This window comes from Bombina bombina, chromosome 5 (genome assembly GCF_027579735.1).
Source record: "Bombina bombina isolate aBomBom1 chromosome 5, aBomBom1.pri, whole genome shotgun sequence".
Lineage (NCBI taxonomy): Eukaryota > Metazoa > Chordata > Amphibia > Anura > Bombinatoridae > Bombina > Bombina bombina.
Window position 1 is genome coordinate 1100668840 of NC_069503.1, and position 13355 is coordinate 1100682194.

At 34.0% G+C, this 13355-nt stretch overlaps 1 protein-coding gene across 1 annotated transcript in view; it reads right to left on the reverse strand.

Moving 5' to 3' along the window:
• Positions 1 to 13355, reverse strand: part of COL22A1 (collagen type XXII alpha 1 chain) — a 667744-nt gene that overhangs the window by 336695 nt on the left and 317694 nt on the right. The window contains exon 13 of the mRNA XM_053715381.1: positions 2767 to 2820. Coding sequence (XP_053571356.1) covers positions 2767 to 2820 — 54 coding nt within the window. The remainder of the gene's footprint in view (positions 1 to 2766; positions 2821 to 13355) is intronic.

Here is a 13355-nt window from a genome sequence, read left to right on the forward strand (position 1 = left end):
TGTATACAGCAATATCTTATGTCAGTTAGGGGATATTTTAATGTTATTATACAGCTTAAACTAAATGTCCTTTTATATCATTTCTAATACTTTTTTATACATAGTATCATCAGAAAGTGTATTCTTTTATACTTTTATTTAAAAAAAAATATTAATTAAAAAGTTTAGATTTGAGAATAAGTTTGGATTTTGGAATTCCGGATTTTGTAATATGTACCTGTATATTCTAAGGGAGCTATTCAAATGTTTAGTGGTAAACAAACGTGTATTATTTAGAGGAGAGAGAGGCAAAAGTATTATAACTGAAACATTCATGTATATTAATGTGTTTAAATGGGCATTCTAGTAGAAATGAAACAACTCTTGATTTTGTATAAATATTGTTTTCATATTGCTAGGAATTGTATAATCCAGCTACTTGATTTGTAGGTTACAGAATTTTCTTTTTGGGGTCCCAGCGAGCGTGGGACAAGCACAAGTTTTACACAAAAGCAAAATGTGTTTAATGTCCTTTTAAAATATATCTCAGGGCATTTAAGACTGGATAAGAACTGGAAGCACTTTGGTAAAATATTTGTAATAGCAGAAAAAAGGTTCTAATATAAGCTATCACTGTTTTAGTCACCACAAGCAGGTGCAACCAGGGGAATATGAGTATACGCAAACTAATGTGCATTTCATTCTTGAATAGAATGCCATTTTAATATTTTTCAAATGAAAAATGGAAAAACTTATGAACGAATGATCGAGTCCTGTAGGTTCAGTAAAATAAAAAAGTAATTGATACACGTGATAGCATTTCAGTTGCAGTGGTAGGGACAAATCCTGTAAGAGAATGTCCAAAATATAGGGTTATAGGATATTTTCAATATGGATGTCCTCTGGATTATTTATCCATGATAGAACTATGGGCAGACTAGTAGGACTAGGGTTGCTACCCAGCCAGTATTTTACCTACAAGCATAGGCTCTAGCATTAGGCAAAATAGGTGGTCGCCTAAGGCCTCTCTTAAACAGGGGCCTCACAGTGTGTTTCTATCTTCATATGGGTATTTTTTTATGTGTGACATAGGCATGGCACATCGATGAGTAAGAAAAACACTGTTGGTTAGTTGACATAGAAGCAAAGGAAGTACCTATGAGCTCTGTCCCTGACATTCTGCTGGTTACTACTCTTTACCTGGAGACTAAATGTTTCAAAATGCAGTGCTGCAAGAGGAGAGGTGTGGCTGATGGGTTATATTGTGCACCCTCCTATCCTGCATGTCTAAATGTCTCAAAACATGAGTACCATGCGGGGCAGTTATTGTGCACCATATTTTTAACAAAGTGACTAGACATATGCAGGTGTGATTGAAAGGAGGAGAGTAGAGATTAGTGTTTGAGGGATCTCCTGAGGATAAATCTGTCTGTAATGCTGATAATGATTACAAAAACATGACCTTTCTTTACTAGCTACATTCTCTATCTCCTTCTCTCTCTTTTTTCTCCCCACTCTATCACTTTGTCCTCTCTTTTTCTGCCCCTTTTCCTTTTTACTCTTTTTCTCTCTCCCCCTCCCTTGTCACTCTGTCTATCCACTATCTCTCTGTGCCCTACTTCTTTCTCTCTAATCTCTCTTTTCATGCTGTCCCTTATCTCGCTCTGTGCATCTCTATTCTATAAACAATCTTTCCCCTCTCTTTTCTGTTTTTCTCCACTATCTCTCATCTTCCTTCTATTCAATCTCCCTTCTATCTCTCCCCTCTTTTTCCTCTCTCGTTGCTTTCTCTTTTACATAAAACAATAATACAAAACTTGTAAGAGACAAGACAGAATTTGACAAGCAAATACAGGAGGAATTGAGGGCCCTATTTTCAGGGGAACATACAATCTTGAAGGGTGACGAACAGGAGGTAAGATGAAGGCAATTATTAGGTCAGTGGAATTCATTTGTTACTGACTTGGGTGGTAGGCTTGAACAAAATGTCTTTAGGGAGCAATTAAAGAAAACAGATAAGGAGGAAGGCTGACAGCGTGAGGGAGCGTGTTCCCGAGGGTATGTGCTGCACGAGAGAAGTTTTGCATTCTAGCATGGGGAGAGGTGATAATCAAAGATGCAAGGAGCAGGTCATTGTTGGATCTTAGTGGGCAGGCTGGAGTATATTTGTTGATTACTGAGGATAGGTAGTGGGGAGTGGCTTTATAGGCTTTGTAGGTCAGGGTGAGAATTTTGAATTTAATTCTCTATTCCTTTCACTATTCTTTTTCCTCTCTCTTCATTCTACTTCTTACGCCACGCTCCAATCTACCTCAGCTCTTGCTTCCTCCTCACTTTACCCTCTCTATTCACTCTTTGTTTTCTCTCTCTCTACCTATTCACTCTACTCTTTCAGAGAAATCCACAGCAATTCATATTCAGATTTATTTGGTTCATTTTTGCATTTTGTTTTGTTTCGAGGGGCCTCATATAAGAGCCTTGCCTAAGGCCTCACTAACTCAAGAGTCGCCTTTGCTGACAAGGCCGGTATTTATAAGGTTCTGGTCAAAGTTGAAATTAATGATTGCTATCATGGTCAAACTTCTCCAATATGTATTGGAAACCATTTATAAACATATGATTGTGTCAAATCAGTTCTAGGAGCTTTAGTTCCTAATTTATGCTGCTTAATTGTTTTCACAAACGCATGCTTATGCGCACGGGCAGTATTTTTTCCATAAAAGGTGTTACAGTATTAAATAATAAAAAAAAAAAGGTTTGTGAAAGATTCACATTTCCCCAGCTTACCTTTTCTCCTTTTTCACCTCTGATACCAGGAACCCCCTGCTTTCCAGTATCCCCCTAAAAAAACACAATACTGATTTAAAACATAATTACTATTGAAGCACGCCTGATTTCACCTTTAAAATAATTAATTTAGCATTTTCACACAAAGAACTTGACAAGCAGAATATGCAGAGTTGGGCCTAGCCTAGAAATAGAGCACAATCATAATACTGAGCTAGCATTGCTTGAGGGAAACCAATAGTGCTTCTATTTTTGGAACACTTTTTTTATTGTTTGAGAAAAAGTCTAGTGCATGCTATCATTTTCATGACGGATAGCGCTAAATCCCTCATGTAATAAACTTCTAAGGGGTGCACAATAAAATAAATATTGGATATCGCTCGAGTGCTAAGTGGATCATGCACAAGCAGTGGAATTCTTCATGTAGTTCTGTACTATATTATTAATAACAATGATTTACCTCAGGTATTAAAAAGCGCTAAACTTTACATCAGCATTTTGAATTGTGCTCAAGCTCAATACTTAAATCAACAGTTATGGTGCCACGTTAAGATTCATTGGTTACAATATTTAACCACCCACTTGCAATATGAGGTTGTGCAAGGTTGCACAAAAAGAAACATGCATGTTGTGTCTGCCCTACATATTATGCTCCACTTTTAATCTAACCCTTCTACTAGCATTTTTTAGATACAGTAATCATAATACTTTTTTTCTCTGCAAGCTTCAAAGTGGCCCAAACAAATGTATCACAAATTGCACAAGCGCAAGGGAGTTTCCTTTAAAGTTATTTTAATTGTAAGTAAACTAAACTTTTAATCTGGGCTACATTATTTCTAGAATTCAAGGACATTAGAAAAATGTGTGATAATGTAGAATATCATTTTCTAATTACAAATTCATATCTCTAGGACAGAATATGTTTCTATAGACGTGTGCACAAACAAAACGTTTGTTTCAGATAAATCGTTTGTTTAGTTTTGTTTGGAATATGTTTGTTAACAAAAAAAACATTCACTTGCATTTTCCTAAGAGGAACCTCTCCATGGCAGCAGAGGAGCAGCTGGCAGCAGCGTAAACTTAAAGGGACATGAAACCCAAAAATTTTCTTTCATGATTGAGACAGAGCATACAATTAAAAAAAAAAAAAATCCAATTTACTTCTATTATCTAATTTGCTTTGTCCGCTTTGTAGCTTTTGTTGAAAAGCATACCTAGGTAGGCCTAGGAGCAGCAAAGCTCCGGGAGCTAGCTGCTGATTGGTGGGTGAACATATTTGTCTTTGGCTCACCTGATGTTTTCAGCTAAGCTCCCAGTAGTGCTTTGCTGCTCCTTCAACAAAGGATACAAAAAATTGAAGCAAATGTCATAACAGAAGTAAAATGGTAAGTTGTTTAAAATTGTATGCTTTCTCTAAACTATGAAAGACAAATGCTAGGTTATATGTCCCTTTAATTAAAGTTAAAGTAACAGCTTGTGATAGTGTTACAAGCCAGCAGCAGCACATTTCTTTTTATTGGGTCAGGATTGTCAAGGACAAATATAAAACTTAGGTAGTTATTGGCTGATAAGGACAATGCTGTATCATTATTGAACAGTATAAAACTGTAAACATGAAGCATTTTACCACCTGCAGAAAAGCCTTTTCTGCCTTTAGAATTATGGTATTAAAAGCGTTTTATTTTTTGTTTTGTTTTTGTCGCATGTATTTGTTTGTTTTTTGTTGTTATAGAGCCCCTTATTTACCTTTCTCAGATGACTACAATAAATATGGAAAATTAGATGTGTTTTTTACAAGCATCCGAATCTGAATATGCATGTTTAAATATTATACATTTTTTTTTAAAACACATATAACCCTTTGTCTGTAAAGGGATTAATAGTCCCTTAAAGTGACAGAAAATTCAAAATGAAATGTTCATGATTCAGATAGACTGTGTAATTTTATCAATTTACAATAAAATGTATCGCTATTATCAAATTAGCTTTGTTCTGTTAATATGCTTTGTAGAAGAGCAGAGAGAGGATGATAGAAGCTAAGGAGTGTGCACATGTCTTTAGCAGTCTATCGCAGCAATGTTTGCAACTATATATAACATTGTTATATACATTGTTGCAAGCACTGCTGCTAGATGGCTAAAGACACGTTCATGCTCCTGAGCTTACCTAGGATTACTCTTTAACAAAAAATACCAAGAGAACTAAGCAAATATGATATTAGAAGTAAATTAGAAAGTTGATACATTTGCATGCTCTTTCCAATCCATTAAAGTTTAATTTTGACTATACTGTCCCTTTACAGGGACAGGAAACCCCAAAATTTTCTTTCATGATTCAAATAGAACATTCAGTTTTAATCAACTTTCCAATTTACTTCTATTAATAAATTAGTTTCATTCTTTTGTTGTCCTTTGCTAAATGATCATTGGCAGCTAACTGAACACACCTAGTTAGCCAATCACAAGAGACAAATGTGTGCAGGCACCAATCAGCAGCTAGCTCCCACTAGTGTAGGATATGTGCATATTTTTTTTCAACAAGGGATACAAAGAAAACAAAGCACATTTGAACATAGAAGTGAATTTAAAAGTGTCTTAAAATGACATGCTCTGTCTGAATCATGCAAGTTTAATTTTGACTTTCCTATCCCTTTAAGAGGCAAAATAAAACTTGATTTAGACAGAGCATACAATCAAAAAAGTAACTTAATTTTGTTATCAAATGTATTTCTTTGTCTTGGTATATTTTGCTAAAACTTAGCTTCTTTCCATAAGAGGATGCTGATCAGCTTCAGAGTGTGCACGTGTCTTGAATCCTATATGTATAACAATGTGACAAACATTGTTTCAAACACATTTGCCATAGAGTGCTCAAGACACATGCTCACTCCTGAGACTACCATGGGATGCTGTCATAGAAAGGGGCCAACTTTTAAAGGGACATTAGACACTAAATAAATGCTAGATCGAATGATGCATTCAAAGAAAAGATTAGTCAGAGAATAACATGTAGATGTATTTTTTAAACTTGAATTAGCTGTTTAAATATTGACAACATAAGTGTCTATAATACAGTGGGAGCTGCCATGTTGTAACTTAGGTTACCTTCTCTGTGGCCAATTAGGGACAGTTATAAAAAGGTCACTAGAGTGTGCAGCCAATAGCTGTGTGGAATATAACAGTTTTCTGCACTTCCATTTCTAAAAGGAACTGAAATGCTCACAATTTCAGAATGGGATTACAAAAAAAGAATTTAAAATAAATAATGAAAGTATATTGGAGACTTTTATTTGAATGTATGATCTCAAAGTGTTTAATCTCCCTTTAAAGGGACCCTAAACACTGAATATATTTCCTGCACCTCCCTCTAAATTAGGGGTGCCCCTCATTTTGGAACCTAGGTTACACTGCAGGTACTTGAATGAGCGTTGTTGCACATGTAAAAACAGGCCAAAGCTGGAATGCATTGGAAGCTAGATTTCAAAATAGCAGCACAATTGACTAGCGGGAGGAGGGAATAATCTTAAAACTCAAAATTTAAATATCCCTTTAAATGTATATAGTCTTATGTTCATACTTTTAATATGTTATATACATTAACAAATATTAATATTTTAAGTATATATGCACAACATTACCTATTTGAAACATGTATTTATAGGGTATTTGAAAAAGATATGTATCAAGTGGTATATAAATGTATGTAATTTCTGCTGATCGGCCTTTATCTTTAACATACTATATAATAAAACAGTTTTTCCTGTTTACATTTTTGCTGTTTATTGGGAGCATTCTCTATACATATTTTACATTTATATGGATGATACATTACTTAGCTGTAGGCAGAACGAACATTAACTTACTTCAGACATTCATTATATTCATCACACTTAACTTTTTTTAACCAAGAGTCAGAGATAAATTGATTTTTATGTTAATTTGCTAGAATAGAGTGAGGTAAAACATTGTCAAATTGGTGATGAATGAAATAATTAAAGTTGCTCACCAAATGTTGTTAAAATGAATGCAAACACCTGTTACATTTAAGGATTTTAAAACACAGAAGTACAAAATATACAGTATTAATCTACTGTTAGAAGAAGATGTATATTATTTAGCATTAAATATTAGAAATATGATACACAATTGTATCAAATTATATTATTAGAAAATTAGATTATTATTGGATCCAGTGATGTAATACAGCCTCAGGCTGTTTTTCAATGTTAGCCTAGGGGGAATTAATATGCAAATGTTGTTGAATAGAAACAATAAAGGACAATTAAATGCAGTACAATTGCATAATCAAGTACATAATAAAATGACAACGCAATAGCACTTATTCTGAATTTTAAATAAACAGTACATATTCTCCTTACAAATATTATAATTTTCTTCAATTTGCCTCTCTCTGTATCATGTGACAGCCATCAGCCAATCACAGGCTACACTGAGATCTCTTGCACATGCTCAGTAGTAGCGGAGTTAAATGGGATGTACTTTATTGAACCTATCGGATACTCCCTAAGGGTATATATGTGCCACATAATTTAATGAATATAGGTCACAGATGAAGACGTGAGCCGAAACGCGTCTGACCTTTTTATCTACATGTAGTTTTATGATACTTTTGTTCATAGTTTCCATCCTAAAATAACTGTTTTTGTTTTTACCCATGCTCTGCTTTTTTTGCTATTCTAGTAGTAGCTGACACCTCAAAGTGTACGTATAAAAATAACTTTGCATAATTTATTAGAAGTAAATTGGAAAGTGTCTTTAAACTCCATACTCTATCTGAATCATGAAAATATATTTTGACTTTTGTGTCCCTTTTAAAATGGTGGAATGAATGACAAAGAATATATTCGCTTTTCCATTCAAATGCCAGAATTCTGACATCTGACCATTCTTTCTCAGTAATTAGCAAATGAAAAGGAGATTGTACTAAAAAAATCTATTAGGTATATGAAAGTGCAGCAGTTAAAAGGACATAAAACCCCAATGTTTTCTTTCATGATTCAGATAGAGCAAACAATTATAAACAACTTTCCAAGTTATTTCTATTATCAGATTTGTTTCATTCTTTTGTTATCGTTTGGTGAAGGAGCAGCAATGCACTACTGGGAGATAGCTGGCTGAACACATCAGGTAAGCCAATAACAAGAGGCATATATGTACAGCCACCAATCAACAGCTAGGTCCCAGTAATGTAGGATATGTCTTTTTCAACAGCGGATACTAATAGAACAAAGCTAATTTGAAACTAAAAGTTAATTTAAAAGTCTCTTAAAATTACATCCTCTATATGAATCATATAAGTTAAATTTTGACTCTCCAATCCCTTTAAACGTGTTAATTTTATTTTTCATGAACAAGGTTCAAATTTATGGTAAAAATAACAGGAAGGGTGTAATTTCTACAAAAAACTGTAATATAGCACTGTAATACATCTTGAAACATTCTCTAATTTTATGTATCATGTCCCTTAAAGGGATACTGAACCCAAATGTTTTCTTTCATAATTCAGATAAAGCAGACAGTTTTAAGCAACTTTCTAATTTACTCCTGTTATCAGTTTTTCTTCATTCTCTTTGTATCTTCATTTGAAAAATCAGGAATCTAAGCTTATGAGCAAGCCCATTTTTGGTTCAGCAGCCAGGGTAGAGCTTCCTGATTGGTGGCTATATTTAGACACCAATCAGAAAGTTGACATGCACATCGGAAAATGTTTTTTAGTTTCGTATCGATTCAGTCTTTTTATTTAATTTCAGATTCATTCGATATAGCAGTCATTCATTTGAGATGCATTCGGATTGATTCGATATCGGAATCTTTCAGATGTATTCATTTCGGATGTATTCGGAAGTTCAGTATGTTCAGATTCATTCATGTTATGTTACGTTGATTCAGATGGTTCCGACCAACAGAAAGGGAATTATTTCCCTGTTCTATCTTACCATATTTAATTGTAATACATCTCTATTAATTTTTTTTTATAATAAATATGGAACGGCAAAGGGATTCTGATTAGTCCAGAAAGTCAGAGTATCACGCCATGGTCATTTGAATAAAATAACTGAATCCAGATTTTTTGTTACAAATTCATTCAGATTAGTTTAGTTTCATTACTAGGGTGATTTGGAAATTTGGATGCATTCGAATCTCTGAATCACTTGAATTTCGTCTGAATTTTGATTCAGAACGGAACAAATTGCACATGTCTATAAGAAAGCGCTACAAAGATGCTGAACCAAAGATGGGTCGGCTAATAAGCTTACCTGCTTTTTCAAATAAAGATACTAAGAGAACGAAGAAAAACTGATAATAGAAGAAAATTAGAAAGTTGCTTAAAATTGCATGCTCTATCTGAACCATAAAAGAAAAAAATTGGGTTCAGTATCCCTTCAAAGTACATCTATGTGAAAGAATATGGCAAAAAGCTATCAATAAAAAATGTTTCCTTTCCTAAGTCTGAGATTAAGGAATTTTCAGGGAAATAATATATTACATTACTCTATATCATATTATGCCAATTCAAAAATATTTCTAGAAGAAACCACAACATCAATTATAGTCATGTTGTGAAGACATGGGACACGGTTGTCAATTTTACATCTGGAGAAATGCAGCCTATAATGGAAGGTCTTTAATATTCCAGCTACCTGCTGTTAATACAGCTTGAAGCGTTGGTTACAAACACAACCAACTTCAATGCTGCTCAATTAAATGATGTGCTAAGAATGAATTCTTAAAGTGATAAAAAAAATCATCAAAAGCAAATATAGACATTAAAAGGTCATTAGCCGCAACATTCTGAATATAAATGTAAATAGTAGACAATGTAGAAAAAATAAGGATATATTCAGAAACATCCACCTCTGTGAGTGCACACATATGTTGCTATAGGTCAATACAAACGTAGTATTATATTTGTCATTAAAGGGACACTGAACCCAATTTTTTTCTTTCATAATTCAGATAGAGCATGCAATTTTAAGCAACTTTCTAACTTGCTCCTACTATCAATTTTTCTTCGTTCTATTGCTATCTTTTTTTTGAAAAAGAAGGAATTTAAGCTTATGAGCCAGCCCATCTTTGGTTCAGAACCTGGGTAGCGCTTGCTGAAAAAAATTTGGGTTCAGTATCCCTTTAAATAAGAATTGTAATCACTATTCAAGACCCATAACTTACACCTATGGATGATTATTGTACATGTAAAAGCTTGTATAATTCTTTTTTTTTTTATAGGGAAAACAATATTTTATGAATTTTAAAATTAAACAAAATTAATCCTTTTATGCTACAGTTATGTATAACTGTTGTGCACGGGGCACTGATCAAGAACTTGTGCTATAAAACAAATGTAGATACTTTGGAGAATATTTATTAATGGTTGCTGTAGCGAATCATGTGCGCTCGACCACGCTTTCGGCATTTAACATTGCACAAGCATTTCTAGTGAAATGCTTGTGCAATGCCACCCGTGCTCACTGGCGTCCAATCGGCCGCTAGCAGGGGCCATCAATCATTCCGATCAGATCGGGATCGGGATGATTTCAGGCCGTCACCTAAAAGGTGGCGGAGAAGTTAAGGAGCAACGGACCAGAAATGGAAATGGATGGAGCTTCAATGCAGCATTCATTGCTTAATAAATTGACCCCCATATTTTTTTGTCTTGACGCTATATGCCTCATTGTTTGCAGTGGTACATGGAGAACTTTTGTAGAGTTTATATTGTCCGTATGTTTTTGGAACAGCAAATCCAATCAATATGGTTTCCTATGTACTGTATGTAAAATTGTGAGCCCGCATTGTTTTCTGCAACAAATAACGTCCAGGGAACTGCTGTCTGCATGACAACGTCTCTGATACTTCTGCCTTAACACCTGAGTTTGAATAGCGGTTGTCTATTTCAAACGTATTGGACTCTACTCTTGATTTTGAATAAGGATGTTAACTTATAATGAAACAGAAAGTGGCTGTCAACATCATGGAATGTACCCACTTACTCATTTTTACAAATCCAGGAAAAGAAGAGACGTAAAGAAGGAACCAACAGGGATTTAAAACACAAAATGCAGACACAGGGTGTTGATAAGAAGCTTTTGATCACCTATTTCTACCCCACATTTTACAATGTAGGAGTACCCTTGTATGTCTTATGTAGACAAACAACCGCAGTGCTGCATGTAATAATATTTACTTATAACATATTTTACATTATGTTTTTTTTTTTTCTAGTCTATTTTTGAAGCTTTGAATATTTTGTGTGAAAAAAATGTACTGCAGAATACAATGGTATCTAATAAGCTGCTCGAAGAGAAAAGATTTCGTGTCTGGCAGATAGATACTATTTTTCTACTTTTTAAGATGTCATTTAATCTTGCTGTTTTGTAAAGGGTAAGATAACCTTATGAGCTACTGTGGTTTAGAATGGGAGGCATATTCCTAAAATAACGCTACACATAAATTGAACAAAAGGGCTGCATACTTAAGAAGCTATTCTGCAATAGCAATCCAGAGGTCACTACTTGAAGGGTAATTGAAAGATAGAGCTTGCACAGTTGGGAGATATGTTAATTTTCACTGGTAACTGTATCCGAAAATGTACTGATAAAAGTTTTACATTTAAAGTTTCTTCGTGCAAAGTCGTAAACAGATGTGCAAGTCTAAGACACTGTATTTGGATTCACTGGTAATATTGGTTACAAATTAGAAGGACATTCAAGTTAAATTTGAAATGCACATAGCTGAATTACATCTTTGAATATAAAAATGTTTGCAATATTCAGGTATTGGCAAAAGTGCTTAAAAAATGCTTCTGTTATAGTGTTAACAAATTTCTCTGCATGTGCATGCAAGGCATAGCTAGATATTCTCAAACTAAAATGCACCATGTGGATTCCAATTCTGGCTGGAATGTCCCTTTAAAACAATGTGCTGACTGTTTTTCAAAAATAGACAAATGTGTTCCTATTTTGCACAAGTGTAAAAAAAAAAATTAAATGTTTCCATATTTGTTGCATTCATCTGAAAATGATAAACATGCAAAGTGAATTAATGCGCACAAAATGTTGATTTGTTTTCGGAGCTAAAACTGTTACTCTAAAGATGGGAAAGAGTTTTACCTACATGGAAAAGGCTTCAAAAATTAAAATCTACACTATTTTGGTGGTAAAGGCTTAGAAAGTTCAAATTTTCCCAATTCAATAATGATTTATTAATGTCCTTGTTAGCTGATTGATTCAGTATCTGTCAATAAGTATGTAAGCTTCACTTTTGTTCCTGGGCAGCCCCATTAAAAGAATAATTAAAAAGAAAACAATCCTTTTTTTCTGCTGCTGGCTTGTAGCAGTAACACTAGCTACAACTGTAAATTTATTTTACTGCTGTCCAGCTGCTCCTCTGATATCCTGAAAATGGTTTCTATAGGAAATAGCGGAAAAATTGATTTTTGTTAACAAACAATTCCAAACAACCCCCTTACCGAATAAGGGATGAAATAAAATACTTATTTTTCTAATTTTGAATGATTTGTCCCAAACTATTTTTTTGTCTGTGCACAAGTATACTCTTTATAATACATCTGCAGTGCTTTTGAAATACTCAAACAAATCACATCTTTTTGATACTCAAACCATGACTTAAGAATAATAAAGGTCTTTCTAGACGTCAGGCCAACTCCCAATATAGGACCAATCCTGTGAGGTATTTGTTATTATGTCAATCACTTGGAATCTAGATGGACATAGGATCACTCATTTGAAATAGGAGGATTGCTGCTTTCAAACAACGCTCCCTGATTAGTGGCAGAAGTAGACAGGGTCATTTGACACTTTACAGATTACTAGTTTGGCCACATCTTGAATATTGTTTACATTGCTGGAGACTGCATATCATTAAGGATTTAAACTAGAAATTGTTTGAAGGAGGGAAACTAAAATTAAGTAAAAACTAAAACTTATAAGTAAACACTTCATGACTTCTAATATACATAGCTTAGAAGGTAGAAGGGAGAGAAGACAGAATAAAAACCTTTAGGTATATTAAATGATGCTGAGGGTAAAAGAGGTCATGATCTAAGGTCTCCAGTAGCTTTAGGAGTAATTTGTGTAAGAAATGAATTACAGAAATGGTGGTATATGCAGATTTCCAATAGAGGCGATATGGAGAAATACTGGCAATGCCCGGGATATGCATAAATCTATCATAAGAATTAATAAAAAGGAATACGTCAGTAGTATATTATAGCTGACACATAAAGTCCAAAGAGTAAATTAGGTGTTGAGCCAGCTACCTAACAGTATAAACAATGCATACATATTATTCAAACACAATTCTTGAAGTATATAATTGTCATTTAAAATCATTCAGAATTTATATTTTAACTAATTAAGGGCCAAATTACACGTGGAGCGCTAATTAATGCTCTTTTTTGAGTGTTAACTGCTTTTTGCGTGCATCGGGTTGCGCTCATATTACAAGTTGAAAATTAAAAGTCATCATTCTCGCGCTAATCTAACAAGCGTAAAAAGCTTAACTTACAATATCACGTGCGCTATAATCAATTACCCCATAGAAGTCAATGGA